General features: G+C 32.2%; 1 protein-coding gene across 1 annotated transcript in view; it reads left to right on the top strand.

The window, feature by feature from the left end:
* Nucleotides 1-25999, top strand: part of LOC124540776 (sex peptide receptor) — a 221813-nt gene that overhangs the window by 180080 nt on the left and 15734 nt on the right. The window contains exon 4 of the mRNA XM_047118485.1: nt 2444-2681. Coding sequence (XP_046974441.1) covers nt 2444-2681 — 238 coding nt within the window. The remainder of the gene's footprint in view (nt 1-2443; nt 2682-25999) is intronic.

Below are 25999 nucleotides of genomic sequence, written 5' to 3' on the forward strand. Positions count from 1 at the left end.
TTGGTTGTCATGTGTTAGGCAACATGGTTAGAACGCGAGCATCTTAACCGACGATTGCGGGTTCAAGCCCAAACAAGCACCGCTGTTTCATGTGCTTAATTTGTCTTTATAATTCATCTCGTGCTCAGCGGTGAAGGAAAACATCGTGAGGAAATCTGCATGTGACAAGTTTCATAAAAATTCTGCCACATGTGTATTCCACCAACCCGCATTGGAACAGCGTGATGGAATATGTTCCAAACCTTTTCCTCAAAGGGAGAGGAGGGCTTTAGCTCAGCAGTGGGAATTTACAGGCTGTTGTTGTTGTTGCTGTTGTGTAAAAGATAAGGTTCATTATTATTTCGTCAATTTCAATGTTCAGTCAAGCGTGAGTCGATTTTAGTCAATCACTTATTTAAATCGGAAACGATTTAATCTGTATCAGACTGTCTCTATATTAACCAAATTTGAAATGTTAATCAATAACAGTGATTCAAAAATTAAATTTTCACCGGCTCTTATTTTTGTAAAGCAGTAAATATATTGTAACATGTTAAGCCCGCTTTTATGCTTAAGATATTTTTATACAATTCTTGGATGAGATGCAAAATACGAGCGTTATTTCGTGAACCTAATCGACTCTGTTCGTGGATAAATCTTATAACCGATACATACATATATAGTAAAGTAAAGTAAAGTAAAGTAACAGCCTGTACATTTCCCACTGCTGAGATAAGGCCTCCTCTTCCCTTGAGGCTCTCCTTAATGGAAGAGGAGGCCTTATTGAGGAGGAGGTTTGAAACATATTCCACCACGCTGTTTCAATGCGGGTTGGTGGAATGCACATGTGGCAGAATTTCGATGAAATTATTATTATATTATTATGTTATAGCTTGCCTGAATTGAACCCACAAGCATCGGTTAAGATGCACGCGTTCTAACTACTGGGCCATCTCAGCTCAATACATGCATACATACATATAACAACAAATTGTTTTGTACTAATATTCATTTATAAACCGACTTAAAAAAAGAGGTTCTCAAACCGGTTGTATATTTTTTTTATTTTCTCGTCTTTTATGAATCCATTGGATAATTATTTCTTTAATTACAAGAGTATTCAACTTATTAAGTTTATTTCCTGTTAAGAATAGTTTAATTAGTTTCATTTTGTTAAACATTTTTATCATCAACATTATGGAATATAGAATGCAATACATTAACTTCTAATGATAGAAAACACATGAAGTGTTCTGCAATACAATTTAATATTAAAAATGTGTAACATTTAAACATAGCTGGAAAATCAATTGAAAACAAATCAATAGATTATCTGTTTTGACATCTTTTCCACTGATAAAATATTAATTATTCTTGAGTGCTATGAAACATGAATTAATTTTACACGATATCATATTTTATCGCAGTAGAGTTGGTCAGTAGTAAAAATTAAAATGAATGTAACAAAAAGTTTAAATATATATACATATGTATGAAAATAAATGTATTTCCATATATGTGCGTCAATGGCTCACTCACTTTATATTATCAGGATATAAAAGGGAATCGAATGAAACCTTTGACATTTCACACGCGCTTTTGATTTTTATTGAACGCTACACCCAGATTTTAGCTTTTATACATTTCTTTAGCCGAACAAACTCCGATGATTCGACGTTCAAAATTGAATGAAATATTCTTTATAGAGAAATATCAGCTTGACCCAGTATGACATTTTTCTATTTCAACTAAAATAAATTTATACAATACACCGGTACTTGTATTTCTAAGAGAAGAATTCATAATATTTTTCCGGATCAACCGTAGCGTACCGTAGCGTACCGTAGCGTAAGCGTCTACGGTCGCGTAGACATACATCATTTTCTACGAAATATCTGTATTTATAAAAATGAATGGAATATCTGTTTGAAATAAATAAAATTCAACACTTCCAATATATAACTTTTGCCCGCGGCTTCGTATTCACACAATACGTTTATAAATTATAGCCTATGTGCTATTTCGTTCTTTATACATATATAAACTTACGCCTTTATAACGTTATTAAGGATTGGCTTGTGTAATATGTGTTTTCATGAAGAAGTTTCTATACTGTTCAATTATAATAATAAATAAATAAATAATTAATATTGAACAACATCACATACATTACTCTGATCCCAATGTAACTAGCTAAAGCACTTGTGTTATGGAAAATCAGAAGTAACGAACGTACCACAAACACTCAGACCCAAGACGACATAGAAAACTAATAAACTTTCTAAATCGACTCGGCCGGGAATCGAACCCGGTACCTGAGAGTGGCGTACCCATTGAAACCGGTGTACACACCACTCGACCGCAGAGGTCGTCAAATTGATTATAAAAATTGTTACATGCCTATATAAAGATGGATATCAGTTAGTACCACATAAGTCTACTAAAATAATCCTTTCATTTACAGCTACATCGCGCCTTTCCTTCTCGCCACCACCACGGTTGCCAACACTCTTATCGTGGTGGTGCTGTCCCGTCGCCACATGCGGACCCCCACGAACGTAGTGCTGATGGCAATGGCCCTCTGTGACATGTTCACCATGCTGTTCCCAGCGCCGTGGCTCTTCTATATGTACACCTTCGGAAACCATTACAAGCCCCTGAGCCCAGTGCGAGCGTGTCAGGCCTGGCATTACATGAACGAGGTAAGTTGACTTAAAATTAATTGATTATTCCTCACATCTTTGTACAACCATTAAGAAGATTCATTCATTCAGCTAAAGACACATACTTCTAACAAAAACCAGATATTAGAAGCCGAGTACTGAGTTTTCATATTACCAAGCAATACTGAACGATATATTAATGTAACAATAATATAATGGCTTTCGGCAAGAAAGTACAGATATTGTTTTTCTTTGCAAATGTATGTGAAATCCACTATAAACAACCAGCGCTTGATTGACTAGTTTTAGAGGTTCTATTTCTCCCAGCTCTAACAGATTGCAGATCTCATTACTTGGTATTAATTTAAAATTTATGTTTCCAAGTGTTTTGGAGAAATAGTCTTGACGGACAGACAGATAGACAATGAAGCAATCTTAGATTTATCAAATTGAACTTGAATTGAATAGGCTTTAATACTACCGATACGATATGAAATACGAAGTGGTTTCTTACGAATTTACACTCACCCTGAAGGTAAATATAACATTTAAATAACTTTGTCATTACAATTTATCTGTTTCTGTTCTAATTTGTATTATATTCAGAAACTGTTATTTATATTATAATTGATTTTCATTGTACTTGTAATATGTACAATACTATTAATTTATACATTTTCATATAAAATTTGAAGAGTAATAGTAATTAATTGTTAAATCTTTGAATGTTAATTCGTAATAGATTGTAATAACTACTTTTGTTTCCCTTGTAGTCCTGCTTCTATTTTTGTTAGATAAAAACGTAAAAAAGTAACATAAAACCTACGTGTTATTTTTTTAAAATTATTTATAGCCTATTATTGAACTGTTTGTTTACCGAAAAAAAATTGCAATTAAAAAGTACTGATAAAACGATTAAAGGAATGATACGTTCAAAATATCAACAATGTGATTCTGAATGTTAAGGTAGGATACCTCACGTAATGTAACAAACTTTTGCCTAGAGAGAATTTACGTATTCTACAGTAACATCTGCTTTCTTAACATAATATTCACCTTCAGTTCTCTTTAACTTCCATCCCATATTTCGCTCAGTGTTTAAATATTCTAAAATTAAAGCCACACATTTGCATCTAGAACTCTTTGCATTTAAAATCACGAATGACTGACTCCGACGTTATGGAAGCAGTGTTCTTTTCTTTTTAGAAATATTCTCTTATTTCCACGTGCCAGTATCGTTCAGGAATCTAGCAGAAATGTGCGGTAATATTTCTTTCTAGAAAAGAGATGCCTTTATATTTGGTAAATCATTTTTGTGTTTTTTTAAATTACAGCTACTTTCTTTATTAATAATAACTAAGCAAGAAACTCTATAAAATAATATATGTACTTGGTAGTAGGGCTTTGTGCAAGCCCATCAGGGTAGACACCCATTATCAGACTATCTACCGAGAAAAAGCCGTACTCAGTATTGTTTTATTTCGGTTTGAAAGTTGAGTGAGCCAGTGTAACTACAGGCACAAGTTATATGACATCAAAGTGGGGCGCATTGGCGATGTAAAGAATGGTTAATAATTTATTTAGCGTTATTGTCAATGGGGTTGGTGACCACTTACTATCACATGTCTCATTGACTCCTATATGATCTTTTTATACGATCTAAACTATAGAATGACGTTGCTCACTTAACCGCCAAGCTTCTGGCGCCCGAAATAGACAAATTCCCAACTAATAAAAACTTTAATTATTAATGTACGATGAACTTTAAATTTGTGAGTAATTGTTATATATAATATATATGTAGTTGTGAAAATTTTTTTTAATTATCATTGTATTATTAATAAATATAATTTAATTATTCTATCACAACTAAATAATTGATATGCAATTTAAAATCCATTTTTATTACGTTGAGGAACAAAAACTCACGCGTTTACATACATACCACATAGGCTTTTCTTTTAATTCACTCCCCGAGGGGATAAAATGGTTTTTGTGCTAACGTCAAGGTTTAATAAATTTCGCTTGGGTAAAGCTGCATATTTAGCTAGTATGTTGATGAATTAAAAAAATAAGCCGTATGTGTAACTTGCTGGTTACCATAGCAACCATATCTATTTCAAAGGTATCACGTCATACACACGTTCTAGTAAATTAACAATACTACAATATCAAAAGGAGTAATAAGCTCAATAGTTACATCACTACAATTTAATTAATACATCCCTGTTTATGACATCAAAGTTTCCGTATGATCCGTGAATCAATATCTTACAAATAAATAAAAAAATTAACAAAATAAAACCGACTTCATACAAATCAAATTAATATGCACTAAAAAGTAAAAAATAATTACGTATTCAAAATATTTTTTAGAGTTCTAAGTAAAATGAAATGAAAAATATTAGACTACTTAAAAGTCTTTACGATTATATAATTTAGTTAGAATTATTGTTATATTTGGACCCAAATCGCAAAATAGGTTCACCCAGTGAAAAGTTATGAGTTAACAAAACATAATACAAAAAAAAATATTGACGAATTTATAACTTCCTCCTTTTTGAGGTCGATTAATAACGAATGCTGTAGTTTAGTAGTCTGTAGCTGTAGTGTAGTCTATTTTAAATCTCAGCCGAAGACAGAAGACGAATATATATTCGAATCACCTTTGTTAGCAGTCGTCAACATACTATCATATAATTGTATCTGGTTTCGATTTCAAGGTTAATTAACAACTGAAAATCAAGGGGAATAATTATACATACATTTATGCACAACAATCGTGATGAATAAATTAAGAATGTGTATGATTATTGATCATGTAGAGGATTTTGTTTGGATACAACCGAAGAGAAAATGATCAAAAATACAATATATTTTTAAAATAACTGTTTATAATTTACATTAAGAACTGTAATACGGAAACGAAAATTAAAACTAACTATTTTAGAAAACCATGAACGTCTATAATGTTGTTAAATAAACTAGCATCATTTTACAGCATTGAGTCGTCATTCAGCTCCTCAATTTATAAATGACTTAATGTTTTGGTCAAAACTCGTCTTCCTGAAAACAATCGAGAACGATAAACAACGGATTTGAAACAAAATTGATCAAGATAACACAAATCGTCGTTGCTCCTGCAAAAGTCGCTTTGTTTTTCATATTTTTCATTGCTGTGCCGCTTTAATCATTATTTCAATATATGCAAATTTCGATGTATGAATATCGCATAGCTAAATTTGTAAACTTTTCAACTATAGAGGTATTGACAAAACTATCTTTACAGTTCGTGCGTACTGAAATAACGATTAAAACGGTGTGACAATCGATAAATATAAAAAAAACACATAGCGACGAAATGCCTTATCAAGGAATAAAATACACCTCTAATTAACTTTGGTTTTCAAGAAATCATATCTTGAAATTGTATGGAAAAATAAACATTATATTGACGTCTAAAACGTCTAGCAATAAAATAGAATATCAAACAAAAGATAGAAATCTTCCCGGTGAGCTGCACAACAGCACGCCTGGCGTAGTACCTTTTGTCTGGAAAACAACTGGAATCTATAAAAGTTTGTGATATTTTTAAAAATTACCTGCTTTTTAACTGAGAAAATTCAGACTTTTTTTGTAAAATAGGTAGGCGTATAAAAAGGCTACCTGTTTCTATTTTCGCACCATCATCCATAAATATTGGAGTAGTGAGAAAATTTAGTCATATTATACATACATTGACAAATATGCCGCTAACTTTATACAAAGATATAAAGTCCCTCGTAACTGAATAACGAAAATACTGAGAATTTGTACCACATATTATAATGAATGTACCCAGATGGAATATGAATGCCCATTATATCTATGACTTTTTTTATTTATAAATATTTTGTACGAGCATGTACTCAAAAATATAAATGATTTTAGATGACAATACATAACTATAAAATCAAGGAACGAGCATCAATTTGTAACGTTATATTGCGGAGCTGATTAATCAGTGTAAGAAACGACTTTATCATTTCAATCGTTATATATTTTTTTGTAGACCAACCAGCATGTAAGCCACCTGTTGATAAGTGATCACCATCACCCGTAGACATTGGCGCTTTTAGAAATATTAACCATGCCTTACTTCGTCAATGTGCCACCAATCGTGGAAATTAAAATGGCATGTCTGTTATGCCTGTAATTAAAGTAGCTCACTCACCTTTCGATCCATTACACAACGATACCAAGTATTGCTTGGTGGCAGAACATCTGTTAAGTTGGTGGTACTACCCAGTAGGACGTATGTAAAGTCCTACTAAGTAATTAAACGATAAGATTAATAACATTTTTTTGTATTGGAAATGTCTTGAGGCGATTATTTCATTCCCAAGGTGCAACAGCCGTCGATCGTTCTGTCTTGTAAAAATTCACCGATCAAGACGCTATGCTGGATAATTTTATTTAATCGTAAAACCTGAAATTGGTCTGTATTCGATTTCGTCTACCGAAGCTATTCAATTTTCATTTAACGACACTTGAGCAATGTTTTATTGAGAGTTATCACAGAATCGCAATAAATTGTCCGTCGAGGATTGATAAGGAGACCGGTAAATAAAAAATATTATAAAAATGAATCAAAGCAACATTATTACTTCTGGATAAATCAAATAGTCAACTACTTAAAAAAATATGGCTTTAAGAACGTCCAAATGGCGACACTAATTCAACTCCGAACGCAATCAAAAATTACTTAAAAATACGTTTGGGATCCATAACAGTACTAAACAATAAAATCAATTAAAAAAATATTAGGCTTTCGTCTATATAAATATTATAAATGTGAAAGCAACTCTGTCTGTCTGTCGCTCTTTCACGACCAAACCACTGAAACGATTTTGATGAAATTTGGTATGAAGCAAACTTAAACTTCAAGGGAGGACATACGTTCGACAACTAGTGACATATATTTTTAAACTTGTATCCCTTGATTGTGTAGGGACCAGTATTAGTTACCCTAAGCACTGTTCTGTTTTCCGAACATCGTACTAACAAATTTTTTTGATAAATATAATGAGATTCGTCGTGAAAGCGTAACAAACAATATCAAATTTTCATTTATGATATCAGAACTGCAAGAAATGCAAGTGGCAATTTCGAAATACAAAATAAAAGAAACGACTACAATTTAGTTTTAAAAAATTCTTTTACTCTCATTGTTACCTGAAGCGAGTTACTTTCACATAATGGTCTCGAAATCTGTTTTCCTCCGGAGACAAGACTTTGCGTCGCTTTTGTTAGTTTTCATCTGTAAATAAACAATGGAATATCACTAATGGCTTTTAGACTTGTTGAGGAAATCCTTCCAAACTTGCGTGGAACAACAGATTGTCTTTCGAGATTATTTTACTGTCATTTCCAGAAGACAAATGAATAGGATAATAATCCTCGCTTGCTAGTTTGATTGGCATTGTACGTCATTATAATCTGCTCAAATTGAGAAGGTAATCCTGTAGCGATATCAAAATATCAATTCGAATATTCTTTAAACAAGTAGGTTGTAGCCAAGATTGCTCAGTGGTTAGCGTGCATCTTAACTGATGATAACGAGTACAAACCCAGGCAGGCACCACTGAATATTCAAGCGCTATATTTGTGCTTATAATTCATCTCGTGCGAGTGCGAGTAAGAGGTGAAGGAAAACATTGTAAGGAAACCTGCATGTGTCTAATTTCATAGAAATTCTGCCACTTGTGAATTTCATCAATCCGTATTGGAACAGCGTAGTGGAATATGTTCCGAAACTTCTCCTCAAATAGAGAAGAGGTCCTAGCAGTGGGAAATTTACAGGCTGTTGTTATTGTTGTTAGTAGGTTCATAAAAGCACTATTTAATGGTCATATTACAGAGTTTAATTAAGTAGTAGTCGTAGTAATAGTCGGGTAGTTATAAATAACTCAATAATAACTATTGAGTTTCTTTAACTCGCTCGTGAAATGTTGACGACCGACTAACGCTTATTTTCTACTTTGATTCGTGTAACCAAAAAGTATTATATTTATAAGTCAATGTGACATCATATTTTGATATTTCACGTATCTGCGATGAATTATGAGTTTCCTGTTACAGAATACCTCAGATAATAGATACTATACATGAGGTACACTAATTCGATTTATCAATCAAAATAAAGAATATTGCTTATTCTGAATCAATATATTGTAATCTTAATATATTCTTTCTATGTCATAACAATCGTTTCTACCCATGTCACTAAGTCACAAGATACATGCATGCGAAAGTAAAATATACTCTAATTGGACAGGATAAGGTATATTTTCGATCGTTACTCTGATAGAACAGCCGGTTGCACTTAAAATAGCAATTTCCTTCGGGATATATGTCGGTATTAAAAAATACGGTCGGCTGAAGGCTCCTTTGGAGGAATATTTTGGTATCATTTTGCCTTTTCGATGGTTTTATATGCGTACAATTGGTAACAAATGCCTTTGGATTGGAATTTATTTTAAATAGCACTGATGATTCTGATTTTATCGTGTATCAATGATGATGAGAAAATTTCCGTGCTGCTTACAATTTTTTATTGATAACTCTTAAGCTCAATAGTTACCAAACATAAAAAGATAAAATCGTTTGACAAGGAGGAGTAAAATGAACAATTTTTTTTATTTATATTTAGATGATGCTGTCAACCAAACGAATGATATTGTCATTTGACGACCTCCGTGGTTGAGTTTTGTGTACGCCGGATCTCATGGGTACGCCACTCCGAGGAACCGGGATCGATTCCCAGTCGAGTTGATGTGCGTTTGGGTGCTTGTGGTATCGTCGCTAATTCTAATTTTTCATAACACAAGTGATTTAGCTAGTTACATTAGGATCAGAGTAATGTATGCGTTGCTGTCCAATATTTATTTGTTTATTAAGATGATTTCGATCACGGGAACAAATCTCAAGTCTCAATTATGCAAGATATATTAGATATTAGAGCACAAGTGTGTGTGTGCACACTGATGCACTCTTTATTTCATCACGCTTATATTTCGATTTAGAATCCAACACAACGCGCCTTACATGCTTTCCGAGTAACGTGAGTGTACACATTTCGAAATTCCAGACTTCGAACTATTTCTGTAAATTTTTCAACAGAGAAACCCAACAGCTTTTATCGGCCCGACTTTTGAACGTAGAACCTCGGGATCTGTGGCATTATTTACACTATTAGACCAAAGAGGATTTGCTATTTGATATTCTAAGTCCTTTCTTGAACCCTTGTCAACGCGTATGCAAAATTTCATGATCGTAGTTTAACAATTTAGACGTGAAAATTACATAATTAAATTAAAACAGAACAAACGATCAAAATCATTTATAACATTGTTCAGTAACGGCACTACGGTAATATCTGGTTAAGTGACGTATAAAATTTATCCAGACACAAATACATACTGCAGTGTGAATATACCATTCATTAGGAGTTTTTAGTAGCAGCTCATTATTACTTTTATTGGCTAGCCTGGTGTTCGAACCTAGGACAACCTTATATGTATCACTAGAAGAATTAGCAATTATATGTATATGGATAACAGCATTGTTAAATATGCATTTGTATCGTAACTAGTAGTCGCCCGCAGTTTCTTTAGCGTTTAAGGGTATTGGTTGTCATGTGTAAGGCAAAAAAGTAGCCTATGTCCTATCTTGGAGTTCAAGTTTTCTTCATGCCAAATATCATCAAGTCCTGTTCAGCGGTTTGGAAGTGAAAGAGCGACGAACAGACAGAGTTACTAACTCATTTACAATATTATAAATATAGAAGGAATCATATCCGGTTAATATAAGTAGATAACGTTGTAAGATAACCGTGCCTTGAAAATCATCTTAGAGGTCAGTTCTGCGCATGATCAAGCATCAAATAACAGTGATTGCACGTCTTGTGTTCACTTGCTGTACCATCATCTGCGTAGTTATTGTGATTGTACTCGTTTCAGTATACAATACAGTAGTAATATTATTTACTATTGAACACAACATACATTTCAAACAACAAAATATTTATTCAATTGTCATTTAAGGAAGTATGAGTTTGGATGAAATAAATAGGAAAGTGAAGTTAGATATATCAACAAGTTACCAGATGAAGTAAATGATTAATACAAAGCTAGCAAAAGGCGTAGAATTAAAACATTATGGGGACAAATTAGAACATAACTACCATCAAATGGATGAACGAAAATGATTAGTGATAAAGAATATGAAATGATTATCAATAAAAGTAAAAAGTAAAGTAACAGCCTGTAAATTTGCCACTGCTGGGATAAGGCCTCCTCTTCCATTAAGGAGAGGATTTGGAGCATATTCCACCATGCTGTACCAATGCGGGTTGGTGAAATGTACATGTGGAATTTCGATGAAATTAGACATATGCAGGTTTCCTCACGATGTTTTCCTTCACCACTGAGCACGAGATTAATTACAAACATAAATTAAGCACATATATTGTACCGTTACCGTTGTATTGAACCCGCAGTCATCTCAGCTAACAATCGAAATTATTATCAATATAAATGGAAAAAATATATATTAAATTAAACCTACGATCTTTATGGAAATTCTTAGAGCTATCTACTACACCTTTAGAGAGGATAGATGAAAAACTGGCAACCTTTCTCTACAATTTTCGCATTATATCCATTAAGGTATTTCACAAATGTACTTAGCGATAAGGGAAAACTAATTATAAAACATAATGTAAAGACATGTAAAGTTTCTACCTAATGGGAAGTACTCACTAATTTCCATTGATATGACGCAAAAAAAAAAATTAAGCCATTTCTTAGATCACCAATGCATCTCCATCATGTTAACTAAGATATGTATTACGTCCTTTGTATACTGGCTTAATCATATTTAAAATTGGTACTCAATAATACTTAGACTTTCTGCTTAGCGTTAAAATATACGATAAGTAGCACCCCAGACAATCATGCACAAAATATCCTATTTTTAAATTTCGAATCTTGTCAGAATAGACCCGGCGCCCATTGTATAAATCTTTGGATCATTGGATCATTTCGTATTGTCAGAGAATAGTGCCTTACATAAAAAAGCAATATTGTATACGCTTACTCTTAAATTTTACGAAGCATTCGCTAAACAAGAGACTACTTAAACTCAATTAGGCTAACAAGTTTTCATTCCCCGTTTCGAGACATCTGATATTTTTTTTGTCATCTCGACATATTTTCCGTCACTTTGTTGATTAAAGTTTTTTATCTTCGTAATACATTCACGAGCTTGAATGTGAAATGTTTAGAATGAATAAATTACATTGTGTGCAAGTTTTATTCACACATACATAAACAAATGTATCATGAATATACACAGTAACGATTTACAGTACAGTCTATCAATAACTAAATTGAATTGTGGGTCTGTACAAACTTTTAATCAATTTAAAACGGCAATATACGAATTCAATACAAATTAGACATTTATCAATTATTGTTGATTTAAGTTGAATTATATTGTCCATAGTCAAATAATCAAATTTAATTTAATATGGTATAAAATCAATTAAGCCTGTTTTAGCAAGCACGCTTCCGATTATTATTTCCTATTTTGAATGCACCTTCAAAGTCTACAAGCTTTAAATATGCCTACAAATTTTATTTAAAAAAGGTCACAGTCTATAAGTGTCCCACAATTGACCAAACGCCCCCTATATTTTACAGGAGAAGTCGCAAAGCTTTTTCACATTGCCTTAATTGAGATTAGATACGCATTATTTTCAAGTTTCTTTACCGTGCTTCCCTTAATACCAGAGATGAACTATAAATACAAATTAAACACATAAAAAGTGAGTACTTGTTTGGTCTTTGTGCAAACCCATCTTGGTTCATCATTCATTTATAAGTATTGTTATTTTAAGTTTTGAAAGGTGAGTCAGTATAACTAGAGGTAACGCACTAACATAACACGTTGGTTCCCAAGATTGGTGGCGCATTGGTGATGTGAGTAATGGTTAATATTTCTTAGAGAACCAATGTCTATAGACAGCGAAGTCTCATTTGCAAGTACGCCAACATATATCATAAAAACCTTTTCTGTCCTCTGCCATAACATTATATCACGACACAGTATAAAACAGAGTCGTTTTCTCTGTCCCTATATCCCTATGTATCCTTAAATCTTTAAAACTACGCAACGGATTGATACGGGTTTTTTTTAATACATAGAGTGATTCAAGAAGAAAGTATTTGTATATAATACATTTACAATATAGTAAAGAAACACTAATAATTTTAGAAGTTTGTAATGTGATGTCGCAAATAAACAAATACTGTAGTATATAAATATACTGTGCCAGTATTGCACCCATGCGAAGGCGGGACGGGTTGCTAGTTTCAAAAATAAAATTCAAAAGCTACATTATAATATACAAGAGAGATAATAAATTTAATGGCGTATAAAATGAAACCTAAAATAAAACCAAGTGGGACTTCGTGTTACATTAAAAAATATATGAATGTCTGATTAAATATTAAGAATTGTCTTCTGTCTTGAATGTTTTTTGTTTATTACAATTATCTATATAGAAGCAGTGTCTGTAAATAATTTAATAATGATTAATAATGAAAGCAAAACATTTTTCCTTTTGAAACCTACCAAATGAAAGCATGATAAATAATATATTGTAGTCTGGCCTTATTATTAATAAATCATTCAATATTTACGATAAATATATTTTATTATCGGCAAGATTTTTTATATTAATGATAATCAAACGCGTAAGGCTATATATATGCATGGCCGATATGTCCCAGTGGTTAGAATCTGCGCATTTAAACCGATGATTGGGGGATTCGAACTCTGCTAAGCACCATTGAAATTTCATGTGCTTAATTTGTGATTATAATCCATTTCGTGTTACATGTGTCTAATTTCGACATAACTCAGGCACTTGTATATTTATCAACATGCCTGCCTTCTCCTCAAATCCTTAGCCCAGCTGTGGGAAATTTACAGACTGTTACTACTTACCAATATACTATTTGTATATACCAAGTAAACCAATGAAACGCTACTAGTTAATACAGCAGTAAAAATAAAATATCATAACAGAATATCAAAAAGTTAGTACACAAAATTCAAATAGACTTTTATCAAACGTTTCAGGACCTAATAAAAAAAACGGAGACTTTTCCTTAACAATGGACAATTTTCCGAATTTCAGCAACGCTATCTTTACCCTTGCAATAAAATATCGTCCTTATCGCTATAAAGATAAGGCTTATTGTCGAATTTATTTCGTTAAAAATGTTTTATCGCACATTTTGTACTCGGGTGTCAAGATTCTACCGTCATCAATCAATAGCGGTCAAGTCTATTCTTGAATCTCGTTTTCTAGCTGATCGGATCTAATAGCGCTATTTGTAATACATCCAAGACTAAATGAGAATTTGCAGAACGTCATAAGGGACAATTATTATTATTAAAATACATATTACAAAGAAATACGGTCTATCCTTTACTTTTCATATAACTTGTAACTTTTTATAGACGTTGATCTATAATGAGTCGAGATGGCCCAGAGGTTAGAACGCGTGCATCTTAACCAATGATTGCGAGTTCAAACCCAGGCAAACACCACTATATACATGTGCTTAATATGTGTTTATTATTTATCTCGAGCTTGGCGGTGAAGACAGACAACATTGTGAGGAAATCTGCATGTGACAAATTTCATAGAAATTCTGCCACATGTGCATTCCACCAACCCGTATTGGAACAGCGCAGCGTGGTTGAATTTGTTCCAAACCCACTACTTAATGTAAGAGGAGGCCTTATCCTAGCACTGGGAAATTTACAGGCTGTTATTTTACTTTTTACATATCACAAAAAAATACGGTCTATCCTTTACTTTTCATATTACATATAACTTTTTATGGACGTTGATCTATAATTTATAGTGGATAGGTTTCCATCGAGTCTACAGTACCTCTGCGCGAAATTATTATTTGGAACACACTTTCTGAACGCAACCGTAAACGTCAAACATGGCCGCCCGTTGAATTGTTATGTCATGGAATTTTATGGATTTAATATGTAAATATCTTGACTGTACCAGTTTTGTAGATATATACTGTAGGCTAAAAATCATTATTTTTTAACGATCGGTATTCAATCGGGTCTATCGTAATATAATAACTTTAGCCTTAAAGTAAAATAGTAATGTATTGTAAACAAAAGAATTAAAAATTGTTTAACCTTGTTAAACATATATACGTAACGTAACAACACATGGATGGACCACAATTAAATTCTAGAAAGTTATTCCTAAGCTATTTTGCATACATATATACGTAACAACAGATGGACCACAATTAAATTCTAGAAGGTAACTTTATTCCTTAGCTATTTTATATTTACTTATTTAGCTATAGGGTTATATAAATTGTATTTAAATAATACAAGTTTCTTTATTAATAAATTGCACAAAGCTGATATTGGTCAAGAAATTAATTTTCATTTTAATTGCATCAAAGGCAAGAGGAGAGCCTGTATTATAACAGAAACAAGGCTTCGGGATTTGTCTCTTATAGCTGGGAAGCACATTGTCATTTAGGAATAGTAAAGGCACAAGGGACATAACATCTTAGTTCCCAAGGTTGGTGGTACATAGACGATGTAAGGAATAGTTAATATTTCTTACAGCGTCCTTGTCTATGGGTGAAGGTGACCACTTTTCATCAGGTGGCCCATATGCTCGTCCGCCCACCTATACCATAAATAAATATATATAAGAGTTAATGTGTCGAGGTCTTGAATACACCAATAGACATAAGGTTATAAATTCGGGTCGTGTATTTAATATATATTGTAGCCATGAATACTTTATGTTTGTCTATTGATTTACAATATATATGTCTGTTAGACGATATATGAAATTAACTATTGATCCAGGATACTCAACCAAGACCTCCGTGGTCGAGGTATTGAGCACACCAGTCTTCATAGGTTCGATTTCCGACAAAGTCGTTGTAAAATAAGTTCAGTAGCTTTCTATGTTGTCATGGGTCTAAGTGTTTGTGATACCGTCGTTACCTCTGAATTTCCATATCAGAAGGGCGTTTTACTAGCGGCAAGATACGATGGCCGTTTTGACACATTAAAAAAGTGATGTGAAATGTAAATTTATTATCGATATAATATATTCAAATCTTTGTTTTTTTGCAAGTAATAGTATAAAAGTAATATAAAGGTTTAATAAAAAAAATATAAAATAAGTTTAAGTAATATATTCGAACGAAATCAATTTAAATCAAAAATTGGAATTAGAATGAATAACTTTATAAACACATTACATACAAGAAATAAATTGATACAAAAAAGAAGCCAAAAACACTAGTGGCTATATTTATTCGGAGTCGTCCATACGGCTGCTTTCACTCTCACTGCTATCGTCACTCACATTAATTATAAGTTCATTTTCTAAAATATTATCTAATTTCCCTTTTTTTTTCATGATCGTCCTTTATCACATTCGATAAATTTCATGACTCATTTAGTCACGTCACTATTGACAATAAAGAACAACAATTTGCTTCTTTATGTAAATATTTATTAAATACGAAACTTCATGAGCGGGTAAACGTCAAAACGGCCATCATAGCGTGCCGCTACTATAGTTACACTGAAATCAGAGTGATGTATGTGACATTGTCAAACAATATCACACGATGATCACGTGATGATCATCATTCACTTACAATAAGTAATGTAGACAATTATAGCGCGATTTGGACCTACTAACGCCATCAATTAACAACTAATGAAAGTAATTATTTTATTAGAGATTATTAGTGGTTAGGACAAGAGAAACACCGATGGTCAAACACCGCAGATTTTTCGTATGCTTGAATTGAGTTAATAATTCGTTTTGAGTTTCATGGTGAAGAGAAACCAGGCAATTGCGAGTCGGACTAATTTACCAGACAAATAGATAAAAAAGATTAATATAATTCCTATCCTTGTGCTACAAGGTATTGCTTCTTGCCAAATTTCATGATTCCATGTCAACGGGAAGTACCTTATAGGTTTTAATTCCTTTACGAATATATGGGAAAATACTTGGACTTCGTATACTTAGAGGCTAAAGATTTTTCCAATGGACTCGAATATTTACGGCTAATTACAATCAGTTTGTCTATAAGTGTTGCTGAAAAGGTAAACATACGGAATCCTTAACACATGACAAAACAGCCATACAGTGAATGAAACTCTGCCATGTGCTTGGTATAAGTATTCTATCTGTGACGCCTCATTTACTGTTTGTCTAACTTGTATGATTTAAATCTAGAAGGCGACGATGCATTCTCAATGGGTATCTTATTAATAAAAGCTTCCATATTTTTCAAATAGCATCTTTATATCAAAGCCAATATACAATAACAATATTGTTACTGTTACCTGTTCCGTTTGACAGTAAAAATAGCAGTTGTGATGTTTCATGTTGTATTGTTCTATAAATACGATCTCTTTGTCTCTGAGAAAATTGTCCAAGCGACACTCTCGCGTGCCAGCACGTACGTTCTGTTCACAATTTTATAAAAATGAAAACGTCTTCAGCGTCTCGGCGAGAATGTACGAACTCCATCACTTCTGTTTAGCATAACGAAGCAATATTCCGAGCAGTTGACTTTCTTATATGAGACGTTTTGTTGAGGTTTTTTAAAGAATTTCGTTTTTCACTGTAGGAAAACTCTTTTCTAAATTTGGTTTTGATTTGTATTATTATTTACTGAGAAAGTTTATATTTTTATTTTAAGTTATCTATAACTATTGGGGTTATGTTATACAAATAATTGATATATCAAGTATGAACATTTTTTTTTAAATTAATTTCTCCCTGGATTTTGCTCGCGTATCGAAGGTCTTAAGTTTTAGGTATCAAGAAGTAACTTCTTTAGAGTTACAGCGTGCTTCATAACAAATTATATGCGTAACCGACAGTAACACAGTTACTGATATATTTCATATATAATGATATTTTAAATAGGATATGTATAGTAGTATGGATTGTTTTATTCAAATATTATAAAAAATGTGTATTTCATTAAATATGTTAGAATATTCATAGTTAGTTGGTTAGTGTATTGGAATTGCAAAATAAAATTTAAATAAAGTCTTATAAAAAAAGTCATACAACACATTTAACCTTTTAAAGGCAATTTTTGTAAATGTATAAACAGTTTATAAAAAATAATGAGATATTCTAAATATATTTCATATATATTGTATAATATAAATTTTACAAAATAATATCCTTGTTTTGCATATACCAAGGGATACTTTTTAAAGAAACCCAATGAATTTCAAATAAAAATCTTTTGCATTTCCAAAATGTGTTCTTTTGAAATAAAACCTCAATCTTATTCTCTTAGGGGATGATTTTATAACACAGTAATTTTGTTTATTGGCTCATAAACAGAATCATAATGAGCAATTTTCATATTTCTAAGGAACTTTCGTTTAAACTTTCATCCCTTAATTTTAAAAGTTTTTAAAAAGAGCTGTAACCGCTTGTATTGTTTATAAACAGATGCCCAAAAACCGATTTTCATATTTCTCATAACAAAAATGACAAACTCACATCAAACTTGTTGGTGCAACGACATGATTATCGAATTTTCAAATACACTTTAAATAGAGGTAATCATTAACTCATTGAAAAGACCGAAAACTATATTTATAAAAGAAAAATATACTTCTGTAGGGAAACTCGTCAACTTCCATACAAAATTTCATCCACTATTTCACTTTCCCAAGGGATGAACATACGTAAGCGCTTGACCGACTGACATTTATTCATAAACGCAAGCCTTGCATGCTAAAACATTAAATGAGGGCGAATTTCAATACAAAATTTTCATCCTCAATTTCATCCTCTTGAGTGATGAAATTTCAGAAATGCTTCGATAGCGCTCAACACAACAATATCTATACAGCTAGTTAAATAGCTTTTCTTTTGAGTAGGCGAAAATTGTTACCTCTTTTGTTGATGTAACAATTGATGTTAATAATTAATTAATTAATCATTGACATCTCTTAAGGGGGTGAAAAGAGGGAGAGAGTTATGAAAAACATCAATTTTGAAATTTCAAATGTGATAATCGGTCCTTAGGCAACGCAGATAACCAAATAAAACGTTTACTGAAATATAGTCTGTATGTTTTCGATGGGATTATATAAGGCTAGTTATATAAGTAGGTATCCTTCTCTGTTTCAACCCGCATTCGACTCAGGCTTTTGACGTGACAAGAGTTAACAATGTTCTTGTATAATAATACATACATATATATTTTTAGCAATAATATAAAGTTTAAATGTCAGTGAGGTGATATGACTTTTATTGTAATCGTTCACGTGACCTTTAAAAGTAACACAAAAAATGTTCATATCCACTCGTAGCTCGTAGCTCGTAGCTCGTAGCGCTACGACTAATCTGTAGCAGAGCATGTGACAATTTCGTTTATACGCCCAATTGAACGGAGTTCTTTTTTACTAGTCGTTAACCCACTTTCAAGCCTTATATCGTTCCAGTAATCCATGCATACATTAAAATATCAATAGGACTGATGGTTATGAATAATTGTAAATATAACAAGTGTGGAGCTTAAAGCTCAATCGAGTATTTTTCACACTTATCAATCATTCTTTTGATATATATTTTTATTATTTTTTTCTGTTCAGTTCTGAGCCAAATTACTTCTATAACAATATTTACTTGCAAATAAGCAAAGTCTTGAATTCTAAATGAATTGGAATGCTCATGCATATGAAAATGTTGCAAGTGATTTTTTCATTTAAGCTGTTATGTATGTGCCTTAGTATTACTGTATATTATAATGCTACAATGTTTAATTACAGAGATTACAGTAATCATTCATTAATTTAATTTATTACAACAAAATATATCCCACGCCCCTACGTGAAGCGGAGGAGGATATCGTACTGCCCGATAGCCAGGACGGCTACCGCGCCCCATTACATTAGAATAATCACTAAAAATCAGCGGTACTCTATCCATCTCTTGGTGGAGCGTCACGGGATGACATTGTCTTACGTGCCGCTCGGAAAACTTGTAAACCTCAACCATCATTATAACACTCCCTCTGCCTTAAGGTTGTGTGTAAGAGATCACTATTAACGATAAGGTCACGTTTTGTTTTATTTGTATTATATTTTACTTGTTTTAAGATACTATAGCTATTTTATCTTGGGAATGTAATGCGGAAGAATGAGGAACATATTGTGAGGAAGGTCTTGAGCATGGATGTGGATGGATATAGAGGTAGAGGACGACCGAGGAAACGATGGATGGATTGTGTGAAAGACGATATGGTTAGAAAGAATGTTACTTGTGAAATGACGTCTGACAGAGAAGTATGGAAGGAGACGACATGCTGCGCCGACTCCAAATAAAATTGGGGTAAGGGCAGGAGGATGATGATGAGCTATTTTATCTTGGTCTGCAATAAACTCTTGTATTCATATTTATAGTTTACCTTCACAAAGACTATGGTTACCATGATGCTCCCATTATGCCTTCGCCTTTGTCTAATATTCAAATTATTTAACGTACTTTGTTAATTAACAAACTTTCCACCAGTCAGATTTAAAACGTAAAGCTTTATTATGTTCATTCTATTAACTTACGTTTACCATTTAATCTGAAATTCAAAATAATAATACAATTCTCCAAAATTCTTGAAGGTAATATGAATTAATTAAAACCTACTTCAATAACTTTGATATTGATGGAAAAAAAAACTTTGCTTGTAGGCTTCACTGATCTTATCACAAAGTTGGTAGTATTTTAACGATGACTATTTTAATATTAAAATATACTTTTTTAAACCCATTTCAATCTCATTACAATACCTATCATTGCGTGCATATACGATAAATTATAGAAACATCAGTATTGCCACTTTTAACATACATAAAAGGTAGCAAATACAAAAAACAATGTTGTCAAATCAAAATTATCGGATAACACATATAATCCTTTGGTTTAAATTTAATAGTTTATACCGCTTTTGTAATAAAAATATTATATATATTCAGTGACATAAATTTAACGGTACAAAAAATAGAAATTTGATGATAATTGGTACCTCCGAAATCTATACTTTTTATTCTAATTGGATGACGTCCACTGCTGGACAGAATCCACCCCCAAAGATCTCCACAAAACCCGCTCTTACGCTACTTGCAAAGCAGTTTTTAGACACTTCGTGCTCATATCCTGTCTGACAAACATACTGGTCAAAGATTTTCGACTTGAGATCTAAAGATATAGTTTCCAAATCAAATGATTTGGATTTGGCGATTGAAATGTTTCTCAAAAGACTAAATTCTCAGAAGGCAATCCAACATCTAAAATTGACTTCATAAAATATCTTAATAAAAGGATCTACGAATACGATTATTTACAAATATTATGAATAGTGTAACTTTTGCGACTTTAGAATCTTCTTTGGCTCTTAAATATCACGTGATTATATTACTTGCTAGGAGATTTTTTTTAATATTGAGATATCACAGAAAATTATGCCTTCATTAAAACTTGAAAAATTGATGATTTCTTCGAAGTTTAAATTTAAAAATATATTGTTTTGTGTTCTTCTAACGATGATTAAAGAAAAGTTTGCTTTTCTGATTTTATGACAATCATTATTTCTGGACTAAGTTTTACACTTTAAATCATATAAGTTTTTCTTATTATGTATAGGAAAAACATAATTATCCTTGACATAACTTTTTATCGACTTGATTTAACTTGGTGGTAGGGCTTTTTGCAAGCCCGCAGCAGTACCGTTAAGCAGCAGTACGCAGTATTGTTGTGTTCCGGTTGAAAGGGTGCGTGAGCCAGTGTAATTACAGACACAAGAGACATAGCATCTTAGTTCCCAAGGTTGGTGGCGCCTTGACCATGTAAGGAATAGTTAATATTTCTCACAGCGTCATTGTCTATGGGTGATGGTGACTATTTACCATCAGGTGGCCCATATGCTCGTCCGCCAAACCGTTCCATAAAAAAATAAAAAAATATATAAATTCTCGTATAGTGCCAGTGACACCACTGATTACCAAAAATAAATGTAAAAGTAACCCACACGGAGCACTAGGCTCCAGTTGTATAATTGGCAATGTATTGTATCAGAATCCATTTCAGACACAAAACAAAATGTTATTAATAATATACTTATTGATACATTTTAATAAAAGTTTCATAATGATTCTATAAATTATTAATATTTCGTCACAGTTATAAAATAGAACATCAATCAAACTGTATCAAACTGTTATAAAATAGTCGCGTTAGTAGCGGTAGTAGTAGTTCAGAAATCTAATTTCACTGAACAACGATATTATTTATAACTAACTCTCCTAATGATTTATCTCTATCCTGCGTTCGGTCAATCGTATTATCAAATACCTGTCATAGCACGGTCTTAGCGCGTTCTTTCCGTCAAATAAATGGTGATATATCAAATGTACTCTAGATAAGTCGTGTGCCGTGTGAGATTTTACACGATAGTGTATGTAAAAAATATACAAATCAATTTTAAAAATTTATTTAAAATGTAAACGATTAGCTCTATTTGGACACTTCTTTCAATATATAAAAGTACTTTATTATCATAATTATTATTACATAGTATAAAACAGTGTCGCTTGCCGTGATCTGTCCCTATGTATGCTTAGATCTTTAAAATTACGCAACGGCTTTTGATGCTGTTTTTAATAGATTTATTTAATTCTAGATTCGAGAGGAAGGTTTGTTTATATAATACATAGACAATTTATTAAAGAACACTGATAATTTTAGAAGTTTATAATGTAATGTCGTAAATAAATAAATTCTGTATTATATTTAGTATCAGTCTTGCATCCGTGAGAAGCAGCCTACACAAAACTAATGACATGATATTTATCACTGATAAATATCATGTCATTAGTGGGTAGGTGTTATAAACATCATCGTTTTGTATAAAAACAAAGATAAAACGTATGTAATTATTAAAACCATCAGGTTATCGATTCATCACGACATGTTTTAAAAATATACCTTCTGTCTTCTAAAAAAGAAATAGATACGTTATACTTTATTATTTAATGGTGACCTGCCCCGGCCTCGCACGGGTACAATGCTGCTACTAAATATAATACAGATTTTTCCTTGTTTTTTCACTATATTATCCTTGTATTATATACAAAAACCTTTCTCTAGAATCACTCTATCTATTGAAAAAAACCGCGTAATCAACTGCGTAATTTTCAAGATCTAAGTATACATAAAGACAGAAAGCGGTAAGCGAATTGATTTTATACTATGTAATGTAAAGATACTCATATAGCCGGATAATCTCTATCATGTAAGAATTATGAGGAATAAAAGCAATTCAACGCAAACACACTTGCAGTTGACTACTCCACAATAAATGCAGCGTTCAACATTCCCGCTAACCATCGACGCGACGCTTCACCAGACCGAGCAGATGTCAAATGTTGTTTCCTAGAACAGTACGACACAACTTAGATGTAGTATGGTTACTACCGATTTATACAACCAATAGAAATAGCACCCTACCGCGCCATTCGACGCTATTCGTCGCTATAGTTCGTCAAATCAAGTGCATCTAAATCAACGTGTCAAATCGACGAATATATTACGTCATACGATATTACAAGTTATTACGTTTGTGTAAAGATCATATTCACATAAAAGTAAATATTGATAATTCGGAATAGCGTACCTAATCCGCATGTGATCGGTTTTACGGATTTTGCCGATGCTACATCTAAGTTGTGTCGTATTATAATTACAAAGTGGCGCTAGTGATCCAACATTTTCATTTTCTGTCTGAAATAAAGATATAATATTGCTTGATATAAGTTCAATCTTTTTGGTAGAACCTACTTTCTAAATGTTGTGGGTGGTACCCAAGAGGGTATGTTACCACCAGAATTTCTTTGATTTTTTTATATGGATTTAGTTATTTCTAACTTGACCTTTTAATAAATTTACATCTTATGCTCAGAAAACATTGATAAACAAGGCATGTTAATCAATACAAAATTATGTTATTCATAAAAAGTGTGAACTTAGTATTTGACTCCAGAATATATATAAATTTAATTGTACATTATTGACATACTTTGTAATGAAAATGATGGAAAAGAGTAACTTAATTTCTTGTCAGTTTTTCCTGGAAGAATCCACTTTTCGAACCACCTTCAAATTTAAAATGATGATTAAAAAGTGCTTTGAAAAACCTCTTATATTATAAAAATAGTTACTGTATAAATGTTGACTGCGTAGAATGGCAGCAAGAATGCTAGCATTCTTAGGTTAATATTTTATTTCTGTACTTATACTTTTGCATAAATATTATTATTAGGTCTAAAAAGTAACAGAACAATCAAAATATTAAAAAAAAATCCAATTGCAAACACTAATGTATTTACAGAATTAAATTTAATTAAAAGCAACTATAACAGCTGATAATTTTACAAAGCACAAACTGTTAAAAGTCCAGTGTAACTACAAGCACAAGGGACATAACATCTTAGTTCCCAAGTTTGGTGGTATATTGACTATGTAAGGAATAGTTAATATTTCTTACAGTGACATCGTCTATGGGTAATGGTGACCACTTACCATCAGGTGGCCCATACACTCGTCCGCCGAACTTTACCATAAAAAAAAAACAAATAAAGTCTGCTTTCAAATAAAATTAACTATTAAACGATTATATATATGGCAAAAATCGCATACAGAAAAAGTATAGAGATGTTACGCTTTTAGACAAGTGCCTACTTCAGATTCCTGGCACTATTCCAAGGTCTAACTATTTATCTGATCAAAGTCTGATACTTGACCAGTTTAACTCGCGTATTGCCGTATCAGTAAAACCTTTACTTCATCTATAGTAATATTAATATATGCAAAAATATTCTGTTACCCCTTAAGCTTAGGCGCTGAATCTATTTGTATGAAATTACATATGGTGATAGTTTGAATTCCGGAAAAGTTCATAGGCTTCTTTTTTTAATTTCCTAGAAATGGTAAAATGGGTGTTTTATATGCTATAGGGTAAAGTTTACAAATTATATCGATTTTATTTAAAAACTAGAGACCCATCCCGGCTTCGTACGTGTGCAATACTGATACTAAATTTATACTACAGATTCTTTCTTGTTTCTTTACTATATTTTCAATGTGTTATACACAAAAAAATTCTCTCGAATTAGTCTATCTATTAAAAAAACTTTATCAAAATCCGTTGCGTAATTTTAAAGATCTATGCGATATTTCATTCAATGTAATAATGATATCTTTACGACTAGGGCCAGCTTAGCATTTTAATCATTTTAAATTACATCAAATGGGATCAAACCCACGCTTGCGTCACTGAATTTTTGAAGGAAAACATGCTAAAGAAACTCTATCCAATGAAAATTTGTTTCATGAGTCTCCCCAACCCGAATTGAGGCCATATAGAACATGCACTATGACTCTGTCACAAAAAGAAAAGGATGACTTAAACCATAGCGAGACATTACAGACTGTTCCTTTTTTAAATATTATCAACAGTTTCATTAATTTCACGAAAACCGATGAAACTGGGCTCAATGTTAGTAGTATTTATTTTTATCGATATTAGAATTAATATATTATTCGGGCACGTTCGGAATAAGTCGGAAGCCGAGCGGGAATCGATCAGCATCTAATATTAATAGCAGACGTCCTTAATCGAGTAACGTTAGCATTCTATTAACGAAATATTTATCAAGCAATAATATACAATCTATATTAATAATTTTTACCGCTCCTCAGTGGTTTAATAATAAAATACGATTGCCACGTTAGTCTTGTGGCTAGCATACACAACCGTGGAATCGGAGGTCATAGATCAAACCTCATCAAACCTCAGATTTGGCTACTAAAAAGTTACATAGGTAATAGTTTTTATACGAAAAAATATCAATATCGGCCAAAAGTTTACAAGATTGTAGTGTATATACTCCCTGTGTGTGTATTTGATTACACATCACATATGTATGAGTTAAGATTTAAAGATATAAGATTTATTTATTGACTAACCTAGCTATGTTTCTTTGAAAATAATCACCCATAAGCTTTGATGGTTTAGTTACAAGGCGTGAATCTTAAACGATGTGCTTCATTTGTAGTAATATTTTCCTGGTGAGGAAATCTACACGTGGTGTACCGATCGTATTGGAGCAGCGTTGACTAAGAACTCCTCCAAAAA

The sequence above is a fragment of the Vanessa cardui genome, chromosome 26 (genome assembly GCF_905220365.1).
Source record: "Vanessa cardui chromosome 26, ilVanCard2.1, whole genome shotgun sequence".
NCBI classification, from domain to species: Eukaryota; Metazoa; Arthropoda; class Insecta; order Lepidoptera; family Nymphalidae; genus Vanessa; species Vanessa cardui.